This window comes from Helianthus annuus, chromosome 16 (genome assembly GCF_002127325.2).
Source record: "Helianthus annuus cultivar XRQ/B chromosome 16, HanXRQr2.0-SUNRISE, whole genome shotgun sequence".
Taxonomy (NCBI): domain Eukaryota; kingdom Viridiplantae; phylum Streptophyta; class Magnoliopsida; order Asterales; family Asteraceae; genus Helianthus; species Helianthus annuus.
Genome location: NC_035448.2, coordinates 141073063 through 141092981, shown reverse-complemented (window position 1 = coordinate 141092981; position 19919 = coordinate 141073063). Strand labels below are relative to the sequence as shown.

At 36.3% G+C, this 19919-nt stretch overlaps 2 protein-coding genes across 3 annotated transcripts; both read left to right on the top strand.

Moving 5' to 3' along the window:
- The first annotated feature begins 10535 nt into the window (after positions 1 to 10535).
- Positions 10536 to 11066, top strand: LOC118488256 (fasciclin-like arabinogalactan protein 4). The gene has a single exon (XM_035985519.1). The coding sequence runs from the start codon at positions 10536 to 10538 to the stop codon at positions 11064 to 11066; it is 531 nt and encodes a 176-aa protein (XP_035841412.1).
- Positions 11067 to 12822: 1756 nt separating this feature from the next.
- On the top strand, positions 12823 to 19058 carry LOC110944089 (external alternative NAD(P)H-ubiquinone oxidoreductase B2, mitochondrial-like). 2 transcript variants are annotated; one of them, XM_035985197.1, is made up of 11 exons: positions 12823 to 13111; positions 13184 to 13346; positions 13899 to 14178; positions 15829 to 16023; positions 16104 to 16354; positions 16889 to 17108; positions 17195 to 17299; positions 17410 to 17682; positions 18185 to 18306; positions 18396 to 18515; positions 18633 to 19058. In XM_035985197.1, exons 2-11 carry the CDS (start codon positions 13258 to 13260, stop codon positions 18718 to 18720), a joined length of 1743 nt encoding a protein of 580 aa, XP_035841090.1. In that variant the 5' UTR covers positions 12823 to 13111; positions 13184 to 13257; the 3' UTR covers positions 18721 to 19058. The 2 variants fall into 2 exon arrangements, with proteins under 2 accessions (XP_035841090.1, XP_035841089.1); XM_035985196.1 differs by having other exon boundaries at positions 12877 to 13346.
- Positions 19059 to 19919: the final 861 nt, after the last annotated feature.

Below are 19919 nucleotides of genomic sequence, written 5' to 3'. Positions count from 1 at the left end.
GGGATTCGTACAACTTTGTATATTAAATTGTCATATTAGTATGATATATATATTGTACGTGAGGCAGACATCATTTGGTCTCAAAGTGGACCCTGCGCCCATGATGTCGTTTAATCGATTAAGTAAATGTACGCGAGGAATTGTTGGTAGATCTATCGGGTTGACAACCCCGTCGTGACCGGTCGCCCCGTGTCAAACGACGAATTTAGATTCTGGTTATTGTCTAGCATTGATTATCCCTGCATCGTAAATATGTTGGTGCCTATGTCTGTCGACTTCGTCTTGTATCGAGTCTTGTAATAGATTGGTTAGATCAGGGCACGTTGTTTGAGAAAATTGTGAAAAGTATAGGTTTTGACCATTTCGCACGAAATGGACAAGAGTCCATTTCGTACAAAATGAACTTGGTCATTTTGCATGAACCATTTCGTGCGGATTGGACATGCCTATATATATTTGTGTCTTGGATCTCATTTGTAACTTTGTGATTCCGGTACCGAGGTGCTGCCGAAGTGTCTCCAGGCTGTAAAACGTTGTTTTATCAATAAACAAGACAATTGGAGTGTATATAAAGCTGTTTCTAAGTCGATACGTATGTTTCCGCCTTTCGTATTGATTAGAACTCTTCTAAATGACTCGTTTTGGTCATGCAAACGATCCTACAAGTGGTATCAGAGCTCAGGATGATGAGTTCTTACCGAATTCAGCTTGATTTCTTCATATTTCTGACTTCTACACCTTCTTTTCAAAATTAAACAAATTTTCACGGTTAAAATGGATGTTTTTCTCCACATTATAAGCGAAACATAGTTTTAACAAATCCTTGAAAGTTTCAGACCTAAAATCAGCTTAAAACTTGATCAATTTGACAAAACCATAGCCGTTTGGATGACATCAGCAGCATTTCGCACGAATTGAACTTTCCATTTCGCATGAAATGAGTTTTTGTAGTTCATTTCGCTTGAGATTTGCTTCATTTCGCACGAAATCATCATTTCGCTCGAAAGCAGGTTCATTTCGCACGAAGTCTGAAAATTGACGCTATGAATTTAATATACTAAACTTGGGTAAAAGCTATAATGTCGGGTTTTTAAACTACGACGGATGACCCATGGATTTTATTAAGGAAGTAAAACGGATTTTCTAAAAATTATATGGATGTTTTAAAATAAACACATAATGAGAAAGTTTTCCTTTGGAATGAATTGTTTGAATGTGAATATGTGAACTCACCTTCCTTTGTGTTGACACTTGATTTTAACGTTTTCTACAGGTACTTGAGTTCGGCTTCGGGAATTATGGCGTATCTTGTGTTTGTTGATGCATGTTTTGTCACTAAAAATGTTGGACTGGCTTTTAAACTTTCTGGGACAATGTAATAAGATCCGTGAGGATCAATGTAACACCTAGATACACGTCACATTTCTGGAAGAGTTTCCAACAATCTTTGGGCACACGTTTGAACTTCAGTACGGCTTACCATCCTCAGACAGACGGTCAGAGTGAGCGTACTATTCAAACGTTAGAAGACATGCTGCGGGCATGTGCTATCGATTTAGGTGGTAGTTGGGATAAGAACTTACCCCTAATCGAATTCTCCTACAACAATAGCTACCATACCAGCATAAAGGCTGCGCCTTTCGAGGCATTATACGGTAGGAAGTGTAGATCGCCTGTTTGTTGGGCGGAAGTGGGAGAGGTCCAATTATCGGGACCAGAGATAGTTTTCGAGACAACGGACAAGATTGTCCAGATCCGGGAACGTCTCAAAGCTGCCCGTGATAGGCAGAAAAGTTACGCTGATCCAAAGCGTAAAGATTTTCACTTTGAGGTAGGTGAAAAAGTGTTACTAAAAGTATCGCCCTGGAAGGGGGTGATGCGTTTTGGTAAGAAGGGTAAACTGAGCCCGCGATACATAGGACCTTTTGAGGTTATTGAACGGGTCGGGTCAGTTGCCTATAAATTGAACTCACCAGAAGAGCTCAATGGAATTCATAATGTGTTCCACATCTGCAATCTAAAGAAGTGTTTCGCTGATGAATCATTGGTGATCCCACACACGGATGTGCATATAGATGAGAGCTTGAAGTTTGTGGAGAAGCCTTTGTCGATTGAAGACCGACAGGTGAAAAAGCTCCGAAGAAAACATGTGCCAATAGTTAAAGTTAAATGGGATGCCCGTAGAGGTCCCGAATTCACGTGGGAAGTTGAATCCACGATGAAAGAGAAATATCCCTATTTATTTGAGTAAATCTCGGGTCGAGATTTATTTTAAGGGGGTGAGAATGTAACACCTCGAATTTTTGTGTCCAATAATGTATTGACACGTGTCTTGAGTTTACACGTGGCGTATTATATTTAATAAAGGACTAATGTTGACAAACCTTGAAAGTATATAAATTCGAGGGTTATAAATGCCAAACAAGGGTAAGTATACTGTATAGTAACCCTAAATGGTGCTCGTACCTTCAAACGAATAAATCATGGATCGTACGGAAGCGAAACGCGGAAGAAAGTGAGAGATTACAAGTTGCGGGGGTTAACTGTGTCAACATGTTTAATTATACCTCTGAGTGACCCTTTGACGTACCCGGGGCTTTGTATCAGTAAAATACGCTCACTATAATATACTGTATAAATTCCGCGAAGTTTCGTTTTAAAACGAGAAAGTTATGATCAAATTCGTACGAGAAGGGTTAAAAGCGTCAACACTGGAAGTTAAGGCTTTCCAAATAATTAATAAACTAACCGGGGACTTAACAATGCGGGTAAATAACACGAGGCCCTTAGTTGTAAATAATCGAGGGCCAAACCGCAAAGTTACCCCTTCAAACCCGAAAGGTCAGGTTAATAATTACGAAAGATTTCGTTATTAATTACCAGATTCTGATCATGATTACAAAAGATTTAAAAATCTGAAAATCTTGACCTCTCGCGGGCCGCATAAGCTTTTAGAGTAAGTTGAGGCGGGCCGCGAGCCACCTCTTTAACCACGTCTGATTTTAAACTTCAGGCGGCCCGCGTTAAAGTTTGCCTAATCTCCCATGCGGGCCGCGTGGGACGCCCAGATGCAGAAAGTTTGGACTTGCATGCCTTTTGAGCTTGTGAACGATCATATGGCCAATAAGTGAGGCATGGGCGCCCCCTACTCGACCTATGACACCTTGGGACACCTGCCCATCATCCATGATCACTTGTAGGCTATGGTGTAATGATCTAAAGGCAATTTGAACACTATAAATAGGCATGTTGTGTGCATAAGTTTCACCACACCACAAACACTTCTCTTGATCATTTCTGAAGCTCCCAAGTCTTCTTCTAGCATTCCAAATCGTGCTCAAGCTTCTGTAAGTTGTTTAGAGCATTTATGGTCTTGTTTGCTTAGTAATATAGCTAGAAATCAAACCGTCGTAACTACGGTTTGACTTCAAGATAAATCCTTAATGGCTCAGTCTCATGTCGAATCAAAGGTAGTTATTTGTTGGTATTTAAGTGGGTAATAAACCTCTGAAAGGGTTCCCCATGATCACCACTCTAACTAGTTCAAATGTCGAGTCAAACGAATGCTTAAAAAGTCAACAGAAAGCTATTTTTGCGATTCTTGCATAATCTGTAATACAAATAATATACAACCTGTTTTGACACTTATAAAACATGATGTTAAGTATATAAACTTGTCTAAACTCGTTTGAATCGACCATTTGCTATATTGACCCGGTTCGGAGCCGAATGTCGCAAAAGTTTGACTTTTGCTTTGACTTCAGTTCTGACCCGTTTTAGTACAATGTAGATATGCCTTAGGACTCTCTTAGGACCAGGTCACGTGATGGTATCACCCTCTGTGACCGGTTCATTATTTATCCGAGTCTTTTATGCATTTCCGTTAATTACTTAAAAGTTGACCGTAACGCCCTTTTTAAAATAAAATGAGTATTTCGGACACGTGAAGGGACCATAACCTTGCTTACTAAATTCTAAGCATGTCCCTAAAAGTTTCATGCCAATCCGAGGTCTAGAATGGGAGTTATGCTAAATAGCGCATTTATAAGAAACTTTTGTAATAAACGGCGCAATTAGCATAACGCCTACCTAAACCAAGATTTCGTCACCAAAACTTTTACCCACTGTATTAAAATAATATTTTGGGATTTTTAAAGATTTTTAGTTAATTTTAACCTGCTCATAACCTGCGGTTATGGCTACGGTTCGGTAAATACCGAATATGCCCTTTTCGGCCGAAACTTGAGTTCTACAAGGTCTTTTGACCCGATTCCAGTTGCTACTGATTTTAAATAATAAATAAGATATTTTAAACTTATTAAACTGATCGGGAAACTCAGGTTTCCTGTAGAACTCAGGAATCCCTTTTAAAAGTCTTTAAAATGACCAGAAAACCCCTACGAGGCGTATAATGAACCAAAACTCGTTACGGGCATTATGGAAGGTATCCTACTGATACCACAACCTCTTTAAAGTATATTGACTTAGGAAAACAGTGTAGGACTCCTACGGTTACCCGTTGCGCCTATTGCGCGCACAGTTCGGCTTATGTAACTAGTATACATAAATTAGCCGATACGGGTCAAACTATATTATTTTGACCCCAAAATCCAGAGTGTGAATATTAAACCCATATAAAACAAGTCTCCGAACTTGTTGGGTCAGAATCACATTTCCATTCTCGGTTTTCGCCTTTCACGCGATTAAACCGTATCTATCCTTCGAAACTAACCGTTCTAGGCTACGGCTAATATAAAGACCCGTTAGGATTCTAATAGGTTATTTTAAAACCTTCGTTCCAGAATAAGGAGCCCCAGTAAAAGCTATCGGTGATTTAATTGATTAAGGAATATACATTGCAAAGGTAAATACTTTTAACTTATTTTCCCTTATACGGGCTTGGGTTACGGTATATAAAATACCGCTTGATTGAGCATCAAATAATTCCATCGCTTAGGTGGTTAATTGAATAGTTTGATCGGCTCATTTAAACAGTCTTGTTACTTAAAAGCCTTTGGGGGGTTAATGACCATGTCCCGGATATCCTTGGCATCATTCGAAGAAATGGCCACGACCTTGACTCTCGGGTGTAGGCGTACACCCGGTATGATGTCTATACTATTAAAAGACGTAGCCGATGGTTTACCCGCCTCGGTTTTACGCAAATGTGGTGTGTCTATTGATCTTTAACCCGGCACGATCCGGGCTACTGAACGCAAAGAAGGAACATGTAATTCGTTCACAAGATTATAATTTTAAATAATTCTCCCAAGTTATAAAAGAATTTGTGCCTCGTGCATTCAAATCAATTTTAATAAACTTTTTACAAAAGAGTCGGTTGAATGTATTTACCAGTGTAAACTGACGTATTTTCCCAAAAAGATTAAGTGCAGGTACTACACGTAATTGGCTGGCATTAGCTCCATAGCATCATTAAGAAGTCTTGCAAGCTTGATGTCTTATCTGTTGAACTACATTTTTATTTATTTTGATCCATCCTGTGGATACTATTCAACTACTTGTGATACATTGATATTACAGTAAATGGTTGAATTATATTTATCTTTATGCTTCCGCTGTGCATTTATATATTGTGGTTTGATTATATTGTTGCCAACTACGTCACGGTAATCCCCCACCGGGCCCACCGGTGATACACGTGGAAATCGGGGTGTGACAATCAAACACAACTTTATCATGTCAAGGTTATGTCTGTCGTGTTTTGAAACGTTAAGATTAAAATCTACGTTTTAAATAAGTAATATTGTCCAACAAGAGAGGACCAGAATACACATGGGAGCTTGAATCAGAGATGCAAAGGAAATATCCACACCTGTTCCAGTAGACCTCGAGGACGAGTTCTAAAACAAGGTGGGGAGGATATAACAACCCTCCTAAAATATTTTCGACACCCCTAAAATATTTAGAATGCCCCTATACGTCCTAAAATACACCCCGAATACGTATAATGGCCCTAAATACCTTTATATAATTAAAAATAAAATAAAAGCAAAATTTGTGTGGCGCTCGCTGGCCGCGAAGACCCTTAAGGTCTCTTACGCGGGTCGCGACAGTTCGAGATCAGGGCGACACCCTGAGCTGCCACGTGTAAACATCGTGTCAAGTCTATAACCAACGAATCAGCATAGCTAGACCCTACACCCCTACGTCGAGGGCCGCAAAGCCCTTTGTTGAATCTTACGCGGACCGCGAGAAACCTAGATCAGCTCCTATAAATTGGGAGTATCGGCCTTCAGTTGCAATCCGCTCACAATTCGATTCTCTCTCAAAATTCTGAAGTAGTAATAGTAATACTGGGCATTATACCCCCCTAAATAACGAAGTTCTGCCTCGTTGTAAGTATCATAACCCCCGGTTACGTATTAGATACGCTGTCCGATTGATCTAGCACTCCGTAACGGCTGTCGAGGCTCTGCCCGACGTAGTCGTTGGAGTTCTATCTCGGGGAGGGTATAACTAATGTAAATATTGGGTTATTATACTAACGCGTGTGCCTTGTTTAATTAATAGATTTTAACCAGGAAAATCACAAGAAAAACCCTAAAGTTGCAATGTGAGTGATCTCCTTTTTGTAAACCTTTTTGCAAACTATTTTTACAAAACCTTAAATATTTTACAATGTGATTAGCAGTGATTGAGTCTTTGTAATTCTTCAATTACTGCCGGTATGTTGGAGTTTTGTATACAAAATGTGGAACATGTTACCATTGGACAACGAGATAGCCAATGTGTAATATGACCCACCAGTCAGGATTGGCAGTACTGAATGAGTAATTGTGTAGATATAAACATTGTAATCGCTTTCAATACTGTGAAATGATAAAACTCTTCTTGATTAAATTGGGATTCACTCACCAGTATTTCCCACTGACAAAATATTTATAAACGTGTTTCAGGTAACAAAATGTGAAAGCCAAATAGAAGCCAGCTGTACAGCACTGAAGGCTTGGAAAAGTGGCTATAAAAAGTTACCAAAAATAATGAAGATGTTTTTATTTAATAAAATAGGGTTTATCCCTATAAACATGTTTGTAAACTTGGGTTTTACCCCAGTATGTTTATTATTATAAAATGTGGTGTTTTACTCTGATAAAATATTTCCTAACTACGGTCCTGATGAAATTTCCGCCGCCAAATAATGATAAACACCGACACCACCGTCTCTGAGTAGGCCACGGCCGCCCGCCTCCCGAGGCAGGGGTCGGGGGTTGCGACACAGTTGCATGAAGAGTTCAGTTGCACAAAGAGTTAAAGTTTCTGTTTTCGTGTATTTTAGCTGGTTTGAAGTGTTTTAAGCATGTAAGTGCAATATATAAGTATAATGTATAACTAAAGTGCATGTATAAACTGATGTTGCAAGTATTTTAAGTATGAATTTGCGTGTATAAGCATGTATCAAGTTTGCACGTATAACACGAGTATGTAACGAATGTATAAATATGTACAACATAATTTGTAAAATGATCGAGTTTTATTATGATCAAAGCCTCGGATTACAATGTTTGGAAAGGAAATACGAATACAAAGAGGTTACAAGTTTCCATAAATAGAAATCCAAACAAACTTTCTAAATAAGGAAAGTTCCAAAATGCGAAACGTTACATTTTAAATCAAGATTAGAGTAGGAGTTGGCTACAAAGCCAATATTTACTACAAAGTATAGGAAGTCATAGGATAGTGACATGTGACAATTAAGTTTTTTAATAAAAAGGGCATTAAGGTAATATGATAATTATTTTATTTATGGAATTTATTTGATTATTAACTAACTCGTGAGAATTTTAAGGTAACTTAATATCTCATTGGTTTCGTATTGGAGGTTATCAAAATTACTGGAGGTTATCATTTCATACGATTTTCATATCTTCTTCATAAATCAATTGCCTGATAAAAATAATGGCTTCTTCAACAAGTTCTTGATGATGTATTTTACCAGTTAAAAGGTTAATGTTAATATGTTATAATTCCCTTGGTATTAAATGTTGTTTTAACTAATGAAACGCAGTTCACCGAGAGATATTGGTATTGTGTTTTCACAGGTGCAGTTAATAAACGCAGTTCACTGAGAGATATTGATGTGTTTTACCAGATAAAACACAATGTGACAAACCAGATGAAATACACTGTCTTGACGTTGTGTTTTATCAGTTTCTAGCTTCTTCACATTGTGTTTTATCATAGTGTTGTGTTTTACTATACTTGAAGTTGGATATTGGATGTGTTTCATAGTAGTGTGTTTTAGTGATAAAACACAATGTGACGAACCAGATGAAATACGAATTGAATGTGCTTTAGAAGAAGACGATGAATTGCGAATGGAATGATAAACATGGTATCAATCGTGCTTATATTTCAATCTGAATTTGTTATCTTAATCCATGATTTTAACTATTTTTTATATGTAAAAAGGTTTTCTATAATTGGTTTTAGAGAGAGAGAGAGAGATAGAGAAAATCGCAGGATCGTAGAGGTGTGTTATTTATGACAATTATTTGATTGATTTGAAACACGTGAAATGATAAGACTACCCCTAACTTTTTATGACAATTAACTAATGACACAAATATTACAAAAATGTCACTGACTTGATCTCAACCATTAAACACACTCATTGATGGCTCAGATCGCTTCTCACACTTTGTAGAAAAAACACACTTTGCGCATGAACCCTACTCATCAAGATTAATCCAACAATGAAGATTTTTCCTCTAAAAGAATACAATTACCATAAATATGATTTGAGGAAAGAGTTTCTAAATGCTTCATCCGTTTGGTCTCATCTCTAACACTATGTTCCAGAGTTTACTAACGGAAGGAAAGGAAAGGAAACAGAAAGAAAGTAAAAATATTTTGTGTTCCAGAGTTTCATTTAAGGAAGGAAAAGAAAGGAAAATAAAACATGTCGTGTTCCCGAGTTTCATTTAAGGAAGGAAAAGAAAGGAAATGACAGGAAAACTAGGCTAAATTCTTTAATTTTTCTTTCCTTCCGATTTGGGAGGAAGCGGTGGGAAAGTCATCTTTTTTTTTTCCTTTCTCGTCCTTTCCTTTCTCACCTTTGCTTTCTTTTCTTATCCCTCGGTAAGTTAACTCGGGAACAGAGCGTAAATTCATTCTTATTCCACTTCTTGTTAATTTCACAGCCCAATAGAAACATCAACAACTCAGTTTATCAATAACGAAACGAAAATTAAAAGTTGCAATATCCTTTGTAAGAGTAGTGATACGTATGTCAATTGTGCACATATGCTTTCCATACCCATTAAATGTTTGATCTAAAAGACAAAACTTGGTAAACCCTTAAGTTATAGTATTGAATAATCCATATTTTATACTAGGTTAGAACCCTGTGTATTACACGGGTTTAATAAATGTAATTTTATATACTAAATTAAAACAGTTATTCTTTAAAATCTCGTTTATTACACGAGTTGAACTTAAGAACCCCATGTATTGTACTGAATAAATGTAATTTTATATACCAAATAATAAAAATCCGTGTATTGTAAGGGTTGAATAAATCTAATTATAAATACTAAATGATAAAAAAATTATATCTTTAAAAACACTGTGTATTACACGGGTTAAATAAATGTAATTTTGTAACCTTGTATACCGCATGCGGGGCGAATATATACTAAATAATAAAAAAAAATTATATCTTTAAAAACACCATGTATTACACGGGTTAAATAAATGTAATTTTGTATAGTAAATAATATGCTATTGGATTCGTTTAAAAAATCATAAATTTGGTTCGGTTTAATTCGAATCAAATCACAAACTTGGTTAAGTTTAATTCGAATTGATTAGAACCCCAATTTGAAAAATCAAAAACAAAATTATATTATTAGCTTCTCTTCCTAATTAGTGTTTTTTAGAAAGTTTGATCTAATGTCTAATAAGTTATTTTGTAAATTTTGTTTGTACTTTAAATTTGTTATATGAGCGTATTATTGTTTTTTTTTTAGTTTAAGATTATTGTTTTGTGTTATTATTTAAAAAATATCTTTAATTTATAACTTAAAGTTGAAGATAATATATTATTAGAAAAAATAGAATGATTCTATCCAATATTCAAAGTAAGATAAGATTTAATATTAATTGATTATTTATTATTTAATTAATTGATATAAGATAAGTATGAAAAGACAGGAAATTACAAATGTAGACGTCTTCAATGAATGACACGTGTCACTTATTGGTTTCTTTTATTATAGTAGATAGATTAGAGTAAATTACATTTTTGGCCCCTGTGGTTATATCACTTTTACTATATTAGCCCAAAATAACAATTTTTAACATATCTACCCACATGGTCTCTATAACTAACCATTTTGGCCCCTAAGTCTAACCAAACCCCAAGTCTGGTTAATTAACTGGCACATGACTTGCACATGATGTCTAAAAATGTAATTTATCCTCCCCTTTTATGATTTTAAAATAAAACCCTAGGTTTTTTTTTTCACTTCATCTTCTTCCTGATTTTTTCACCACCTCACTTGGAACAAATAAAAATGGCTGTCTCTATTTCCGCTTCTGTATCTGTATCTATACCTCTCCACATTTCCAATATTACCCCTCTAATCACCCTCTATTTACTCCTCCACACCACCCTCATCTCCGCCGTCAACATCACCCACCTCCTCTCCCCATTCCCAGATCTCTCCGACTTCTCCGACCTCCTCACCACCACCACTGTCGCCACCGACCTCTCTGCCAGCACTTCCCTCACCCTCCTCGCCGTCCCCAACCCCATCCTCCGCTCATCCGACCTCCTCCGCCGTAACCCACCCTCCTCCTCCATCTCTGACGTCATCCGCTACCACATCCTTTTACAATACCTCTCCCCCTCTGACCTCCGCCGCTTCCCCGCCTCCTGCAAACTCATCCCCACCCTCTTCCAAACCACCGGCCACGCCACCAACGATTTCGGCTACGTCAACATCACATTCAACAATCAAACAAACACCACCGTTGTCAGATCTCCGGCAGCCTACTCCCAACAACCCACATGCATATTACCATCTTTGAAATGTCTGGTCTGAAATTAGGGGTTTGAAGTGGAGATTTTTATGCAAGATTTGTGGATTTATGAATGGGCTTATGAGTATGTACAGAAAGACGAATAGGAGACGAAGAGGATCTGAAAGAAAGTGGTGTTGTGAAGGAGATGAGTGAAGATGAAATAAGATGAAGTGAAAAAAAAAAGTTAGGGGGTGTTTGGGTTAGCTTATTTAAGTTAAAAAGGACTTTTCGTGAGAAGGACTTATTAACTTATGAGTTTTTAAAAAGGAATTTTTAAAAAGGTGTTTGGGTTAGCTTATGAGCCAATAAGTCAATAAGTAGTTTTTTTTAAAAGGTGTTTGGTTTAACTTATTCATATTCATGTAAATGGGGATTTAATGGGGATTTTGTTCATAAAACTTTTGGGGTTTGAGAAATGAGAAATCATGACTTCTCAAAAAGCCCCTTATCAAGAGTAAACTAAAAATCATTTTAAAAGTCCTCATTTTGTCAAACACTATTTTAACAACTTATAAACTTATAAAAAAGTTAAAAGTTGGGGGGAGGGGGGGGGGAAGGAATCCCAAACACCACCTTAATATAGGGTTTTATTTATTAAGTCATAAAAGAGGGAGGGAAAATTACATTTTTAGACATCATGTGCCAATTAATTAACCAGAGTTGGAGGTTTGGTTAGACTTAGGGGCCAAAATGGTTAGTTATAGAGACCATAGGGGCAGATATGTTAAAAAATTCTTATTTTGAATTAATATAGTAAAAATGATATAACTACAGAGGCCAAAAACGTAATTTACTCTTTATATTATATTATGTTGACTTTAATTCGAACCTATGCTCTATTTTGACATTGCTCACTTCATGCCTTCATGGGTTCACACCCATTGCATTCCATGGGTTCTGTTGAATAGTTAATTAATGATCTTAAGGTTTCTCTAACTTTGATGTTCAAGAATCTTAACTACATCATATTAGCATATAAGCTGTTTCTCTGATTTTGAAAAAGAAGAAAATCAAATAATTGTTTTCTTATTTAATGTATCATCAAGCAAAATATAATAAAGACTAGTCGGTGAAGTAAAACAGAAACCAAACTGTTTATAACGGTTCGGTTTGGTTTTGAATTTCAACGATTTGGTTTCGGTTTTTGATAACCAGAAAACCAAACTAACGGTTTGGCTCTTGATTTACCCTAAAAACCGTCAAAACTGGACCGTGAACACCTTATTATTATACATAAGGATATCTTAGTTATTATTATTTGATAATTCTAAATTGAAATTATTATTACTTAAATTTCTATAGATGTAAGTATTTATTTACGTGAGTATATGAATTGGTACCTAGCTCATCACTTGCTTTGGATACCATGACCGAAGCCCACTCAAGTCAAATGTTTTTCTTGCTCAACCTAACACCACCACTCCAAAAAAAAAAACACGATATTCTAGTCCATCCATGGCATCGATCACATGAATATAGCTATATTTATGGTTCCCTCGACATGGCGTTATATAAGCTATAACAAACCGATATTCGGCTATAGTTTTCGATCGATGTAAAGCACATATACTGATATCCCTTCATGCATATCTCTTTTGTATACCGGGCGTTGGTATATCATACTGCTACCGTAACAAACCAAACTCATAACATAACAAACAGAACCAAAAACTCGCTACAAAGCACGAAAAATCCCACTAAAGGAACAATTATTATTCTCTAGAATTTCTGCTTTGCTAACTTCTAACGATATTCAAAAAGCGAATCTTCATTATAACGTCAGCAAAAATATACAAAAGTAAATAAAATATATATGATGGACCCGACCTTTCTCGTGTTTGAACGAACATGAAAATAAATAAAAAAATAAAAAAAAGGCGCAGACCACGTGGCACGATCTCCAGCCTGTAATAATTGACTCCAAAGAAAACGGAATAATCCCTTTCCGTTCACCGTCACAGATATCCACGTGTTCAATTCTCTGTCATCCACGTCACCACCGCACTAGCCGCCCCGGGGAAGATTCGCCTCTTTCCGACGAAATAGCGTAGAATAGTTGTAAAACGTACAATTACAGCAAAACACTTCCAACTTTCTCTCTCCCTATATTCACATGTGTATATATGTGTATGTATAGGTGGACGATCCTGTTGTTGTTGTTGAAGTTTAGATCTGAAATTGTGAGAGTTTGACTAATTTTGAAGACAGCAAATGAAGAATTTGAGTTTCTACAAGAGGTTCTCGAGCTCCTTTGGTGAATATCCTTCGCTATCGAGGTTTCTGGTGGTTTTTGCCGTCAGGTATTCCGTTAATTTCATTGTTGTTGATCGTACTTTTTGATTCGTAATCATATATGACTTTTTTTTATTAATTTCAGCTTAATTTCTCCAATTTGACAGTTATTATTGGTTTCCAATCATCTAGGACGTTTCTAGGTTTAGTAGTTTCAGCTTAATTTCTTCGATCTGGTAGTTATTGATTGTAGTTTTATTATTCACAATCATCTAGGACGTTATTGAGTACATTTAATTTCAGCTTAATTTCTTTCAATTTTGATAGTTGTTGATTGTACGTTTTGTTCACAATGATCTAGATGTATTTGATCTGGATTATAGTGAAAACTGAATAAGATAGTTGCAGGCTTGTTCAATTGTTCATTAATTTTGTTACATCTTAATGTTTGAGTTTTGTGATTGAATTATTGCAACTTGTAAATGATGTTACCTGTTTCTGATCATCAACTGTGAGGTGTTTGAATGAACTTTAGTGTTAATATGTTGGATTATGGTTCATAATTTCATATTCATCATTCCAATCCTTGATTTCCAATTATTTATGTGATATAACTTTAGTGGTGGGGGTCTGGTGGCTTATTCTGAGGCGAATAATATACAAAATGGTGCGAAGATCGATGAGTTACCGGAAGCAGGTAGTGAGAAAAAGAGGGTAGTGGTACTTGGAACTGGTTGGGCTGGAACAAGTTTCTTGAAGAATCTCAAGAATCCTTCATATGACGTTCAAGTGATATCACCAAGGAATTATTTTGCATTCACACCTTTGCTACCAAGTGTTACAGTTGGTACCGTTGAAGCTCGTAGTGTTGTTGAACCTATTCGCAACATCGTCAAGAAGGTAATTAATTAATTACCAGTGGTTTATAGTTTATACATGAATTTGCCTAGGCCTGTAAGTGAACCGAACGATTCGTTCATTTAACTGTAACCGAACACGAAAACGAACATATAATCGAACACACTTTTTTGTTCATGTTCGTTTATTAAGAAAACAGGCATGTTTGTGTTCGTTTATGCTCGTTCGTTTATTAAAACCTAAACGAACAGTCACGAACGTAGACGAACATAAACACACTTAAACGAACATAATTTAACAAACAATAAACAACCCCAAATGAACGTAAATGAACACCAATAAACATAATTGACTAAATATAAATGAACATAAAGTAATTTTTTATATAAACTAGTGGGTTACACCGCGGCGAAGCGGCCCAGTTTTTAACAAATTATAAATAGAAACATAGACGAAGGGTAAAAATAATGTTAATAGTAGAATTTCGTTCGATATTGGTTCGGTCTATTACATTATCGTTACGATATGACACGTGTTTTAGAAAACCTAAAGCGTTGAATATATGTAAATCTACGTAGCGGGAATTCGGTTGGGATCGATGTTGTTCGTCAAGGTACCGGCACTCGATATAACAACCGAAAGAGAAACAAAAAAATGAAAGCCGTGATATGGCTAAAAGGATATCAAAACGTGTTTTACATCAATCGAAAATAATAAAAACGAATACCCATACTAATGCCAGCGTTGTTTTTTTTATCGGTATTGGCCTTGTTCGTTTCATTACTTGTATAATACCGAGTGCGATTGAAACTTAAAAAACAAAAAAAAAAACCTAAAAAAATGACAAAAAAAAGACAAGAAAAAACAAAAACACTTAAGTTTTTTTTTAAACGGCCAACAGAATCAATTCCGAGAACTCTCGGGGCACCCCTTGAATCAAACGAAGTACTCCGAGAGTAACCTTAATCCACCACCAATTCCATAAAGTTTTGCTTTGTGAAATGTGAACAACAATAAAAATTTAGTGTTAAATACTCAAAAGTTACATACATAACTATTCCTACGGATGTGTTGAATTAATAGTATATAATATATAATATAACAATTAGTGATTAATTATGATAACTTTCAGTGGAAAGCCCATTTTTATTACTAAAAAGTCCGATTTCCCATTAGTTATATTTATATAAGTAGTAAGAAAGTTCCTTATGTTAAAATTTTATATAAATATAACTAGTTATGTATTTAAATTGAAACGAACATAAACAAAAAATGAACATAAATGAACGAACAAAACGTTTGTTCATGTTCGTTCATTTAACTAAATTAACATAATTGTGTTCGTGTTCATTCGTTTATTAAATAAACGAACTTCCCGCCGAACAAGTTCACAAACAGTTCATTCTCTGGTATATTAAATATACATATGAGCACAATTATTATTATTTTTATATAAAATTTTGGTACAAATAAACAAAATAATGTATAGTATTCATATATAAAAATTACAGTTATACGATGAATGTTTGGTTCGTTTACAGGCCTAACTTTGCCACTGGATATCATCTTAATATCAAATGAAAATAACGAATATTAACAATTTGTGACCATATATGCACAAACAAGCTTCTTGTTCCGAGCTGAAATAGGTGATGATTAGCTACTAACTAATGCATGTTTAATCTATAACAGAAGAATTTGAATGTTAATTACTGGGAAGCTGAATGCTATAGGATCGATGCAAAAAATAAGAAAGTTTACTGTCGTTCAAGTCAAGAGGATAAAGAAGAATTTGTTGTAGACTATGATTACCTGGTGATCGCAATGGGAGCTCGTGTTAATACGTTTAACACTCCTGGTGTAGAAGAAAATTGTCACTACTTGAAGGTAAACCGTGAATCGCTCTTTACAAATTCTTCCACTTACATAATATAGTTTGACTTATATATTTGACCAATTGGATTCAGGAAGTTGAAGATGCTCAGAAGATCAGGAGGACTGTGATCGACTGCTTTGAAAAGGCAAGCTTACCTACTTTGAGCAATGATGAGCGGAAACGAATTCTTCAATTCGTTGTTGTTGGTGGTGGGCCCACTGGAGTGGAGTTTGCAGCCGAGCTTCATGATTTTGTGTCGGAGGATTTGGTGAAGTTGTACCCGTCGGTTAAAGATTTAGTTAAAATAACGCTTCTTGAGGCAACCGACCATATCTTGAACATGTACGCCTTTATTCGGGTTACATACAGCCAATATTACTTTAGTTTTTCATTTCTGAGTAAAATGCCCGTTTCGTCCCTCAGGTTTGACCAGTTTTGCAACTTTCATCCAAAGGTTTGTTTTTCCGCATCTGGATCCAAAAGGTTTAAAATCTTGCCATTTTCATCCGGCTCGTTAACTCCATCCATTTTTCTCCATTAAGTCAGGGGTATTTCCGTCTTTTTTGTTAACTTAAAGGGTAAATCAGACTTTTTCAGGGGTGTTCGGTCTTTTTACATAAAGTGAAAAAGACCGAATTGCCCTATAAGTTAACAAAAACTACGGAAATATCCTTGACTTAACGGAGAGAAATGGATGGAGTTAATGAGCCAGGTGAAATTGGCAAGATTTCAAACCTTTTGGATTCAGATGCGGAAAAACAAACCTTTGAATGAAAGTCGCAAAACTGGCCAAACCTCAGGGACGAAAATGGCATTTTACTCTTCTTTTTTTGCTTTATGTTTATGCTTATGCAATAACTTCCTTATTTCATGCAGGTTTGACAAACGAATCACAGCTTTTGCAGAACAAAAGTTTCACAGAGACGGTATAGATTTGAGGACCGGTGCAATGGTTGTGAAAGTGTCGGATAAAGAAATTTCAACCAAAGTGATTAAAACCGGAGAGATCGCTACTATACCCTACGGAATGGCAGTCTGGTCGACTGGTATTGCAACTCGTCCGGTTGTAATGGATTTCATGAAGCAGATTGGCCAGGTATTTTCCACTGGATTTCCATTTTCGGTTTCTATTTTCATGATTACTATATCTTGTGACAAGATTTGTGATCCTTACGTATATAGGCAAATAGACGTGTATTAGCTACCGATGAATGGCTTCGAGTTGAAGGGACCAACAGCATATATGCGCTTGGAGACTGTGCTACAATTAATCAGCGTAAAGTCATGGTGCGTTATTACACATATACCCTTTTATGTCATTGTTGATGAGCTGAAATACAAAATATGAGGAAAATTGATATATTATTGAATAATCATGCAACAAACACGTGTATCAGGAGGATATTTCGGCCATATTTCAAAAGGCAGACAAGGACAACTCGGGAACGCTTACGGTTAAAGAGTTCCAAGAAGCACTTGACGACATATGTGACAGGTATCCTCAGGTGAAACTATATCTGAACAATAAGCAAATGAGCAGCTTGGTCGATCTACTTAAGGAATCCAAAGGAGATGTTGCAAAAGAATCGATTGAACTGAACGTTGAAGAATTTAAATCGGCTCTTTCTCAAGTGGATTCACAGATGAAGAATCTTCCTGCCACAGCTCAGGTATGACATCATTAAATTAAGAGTAAAATGCCATTTTCATCCTTGGGGTTTGACCAGTTTTGCGACTTTCGTCCAAAGGTTTGTTTTTCTACATCTGGATACAAAAGGTTTAAAATCTTGCCATTTTCATCGGGCTCGTTAACTCCATCCATTTTTCTCCGTTAAATCATATGGGTATTTCCATCTTTTTTTGTTAACTTAAAGGGCAATTCAGTCTTTTTCAGGGGTATTCGGTCTTTTTGCATAAAGTGAAAAAGACCGAATTGCCCTTCAAGTTAACAAAAAAGACGGAAATACCCTTGACACGGAGAAAAATGGATGGAGTTAACGACCTGGATGAAAATGGCAAGATTTCAAACCTTTTCGATTCGGAGAAACAAACCTTTGGACGAAAGTCGCAAAACTGGCCAAACCTCAGGGACGAAAATGGCATTTTACTCTTAAATTAATCATTAAGCTATAGGTCTCTTTTTGCTCATGCGGTTTAGTGATGGTTTCACAGGTTGCAGCTCAGCAAGGTTCCTATCTTGCTGATTGTTTCAACCGCATGGAAGAATGCACGAAAAATCCCGAAGGTCCTATTCGTTTCAGAGAGTCTGGCAGGCATAGATTCCGTCCCTTCAGGTTTGATCTCGACATCTTTGACTATTGAAAGTCAACATGAAGTCTGACTTTGGGATCGAACACTTAACGCCTCATGATTTATTATGCAGGTACAAGCATCTTGGTCAATTTGCTCCATTAGGAGGAGAGCAAACAGCAGCACAACTCCCCGGTGATTGGGTATCTATTGGTCACAGCTCTCAGTGGCTTTGGTACTCTGTGTATGCAAGGTAACCCACCCCCCCCCAAACATCCGAGTAACCCAGACACCATTGAATAATAAAAGCTGAGTTGACCTAAGACAGTAGTTTGACTTTGTTTACTTTTGTTTGACCTGACATATGCAGCAAGCAAGTCAGTTGGCGTACAAGGTCGTTGGTGGTGTCAGACTGGATGAGGCGTTTCATCTTCGGGAGGGATTCGAGTCAAATATGAGTTGATTTCAACGTATGCGATATATGCATAATGATAAGTCCCTAATTTTCTGGTTGTCATAAAGGCAAGTTTTGGTGCATGATCCATACATTTTACCCGATTCATTTTTGTTTTGTAAACATATGCTGCTGCTCTGTTCTTTGTTATGTTTTCTGTTAATAAGAAGCAATGTCATAAATCGTAAATCAGATTCAGACAAGAGTTGCTAACAATATGCATGGCGGAATTGTAGGTTTCGATTCGATTTTGTTGTCTTGATGTTCTTTAATATTTTTTACAAATCTTTTTATATCACATGTTGACACGGATGCAAAATAAAATTCTTGGGTTTGCTCTAAGTTATGGTGATATTGGTTACTGTTTGCAGTTGAGATTGTACCATTTTGCAAAATAAAATTCTCGGGTTTGCTCTAGAGTATGTAACTTGTATATAATTGGATTGTCACTTAACATTTGTTTTCCTATGTACTATTTATCAAGAATGGTTAATTATTTGTATTGGATTTTTGGTACGGATAGTCAGATACCAAGATACGTCATCGGTGGGGAAAAACAACTTTTACACAAGAAATCCAAAACCCCACCTTGATGAACACTTGTAGCTACAAAACACACAAAAGTTATGTTACTATATATCCGTGGTTCCAGGGACACTTCTAGGTGGTAAAAGTTGTTTTTCTTTAAACACGTGTTAAAGTGGAGGTGAATTATAAAATTTCAAAATACTTTTTAATATATCAACTAGAAATATCAAAAATTTACTCTTTACTTTTTAATATATCATCAAGAAATATTACCCGCCGCAATGCGGCCGGTGCTAGTTTTATATACATTGTGTAGCTGAAGACATACCATCCACCTCATGCAAGTTGCCTAGCTAAGTTGTAGAAAAGTTTATCGAGTGGATATGTTGCCTAGCTAGGTTATACAAAGGTATGTTGGCGAGTTATGTTACTAACAGTCAGGACCGTTCCAATGTTTTTGTAGGCCCTAAGCGAATTACAAAGTCAGTGCCTTATTGAATTAGAGTAAAGAAAATCATCAAATCAACTCTTTTCTAAAACTAACCTAATTTTGGGGCCCTAATTTCGCCCAATCCGAAACCAGTTTCACATTGTTTACTCAAAAGACGCCGCAAGTAACGAGGGTTGGTGTGTTGCACCGTTGCTTCTGGATTCTAGAATGAAGTGTGCAACCTA

Coding starts and splice junctions, on each gene's coding strand:
- LOC110944089 (XM_035985197.1), top strand. CDS start 13,258: ATGAAGAATTTGAGTTTCTACAAGAGGTTCTCGAGCTCCTTTGGTGAA. Junction 17,683..18,184: donor ATCTTCCTGCCACAGCTCAG/GTATGACATCAT, acceptor ATGGTTTCACAG/GTTGCAGCTCAGCAAGGTTC. Junction 18,307..18,395: donor CATAGATTCCGTCCCTTCAG/GTTTGATCTCGA, acceptor TTTATTATGCAG/GTACAAGCATCTTGGTCAAT.
- LOC118488256 (XM_035985519.1), top strand. CDS start 10,536: ATGGCTGTCTCTATTTCCGCTTCTGTATCTGTATCTATACCTCTCCAC.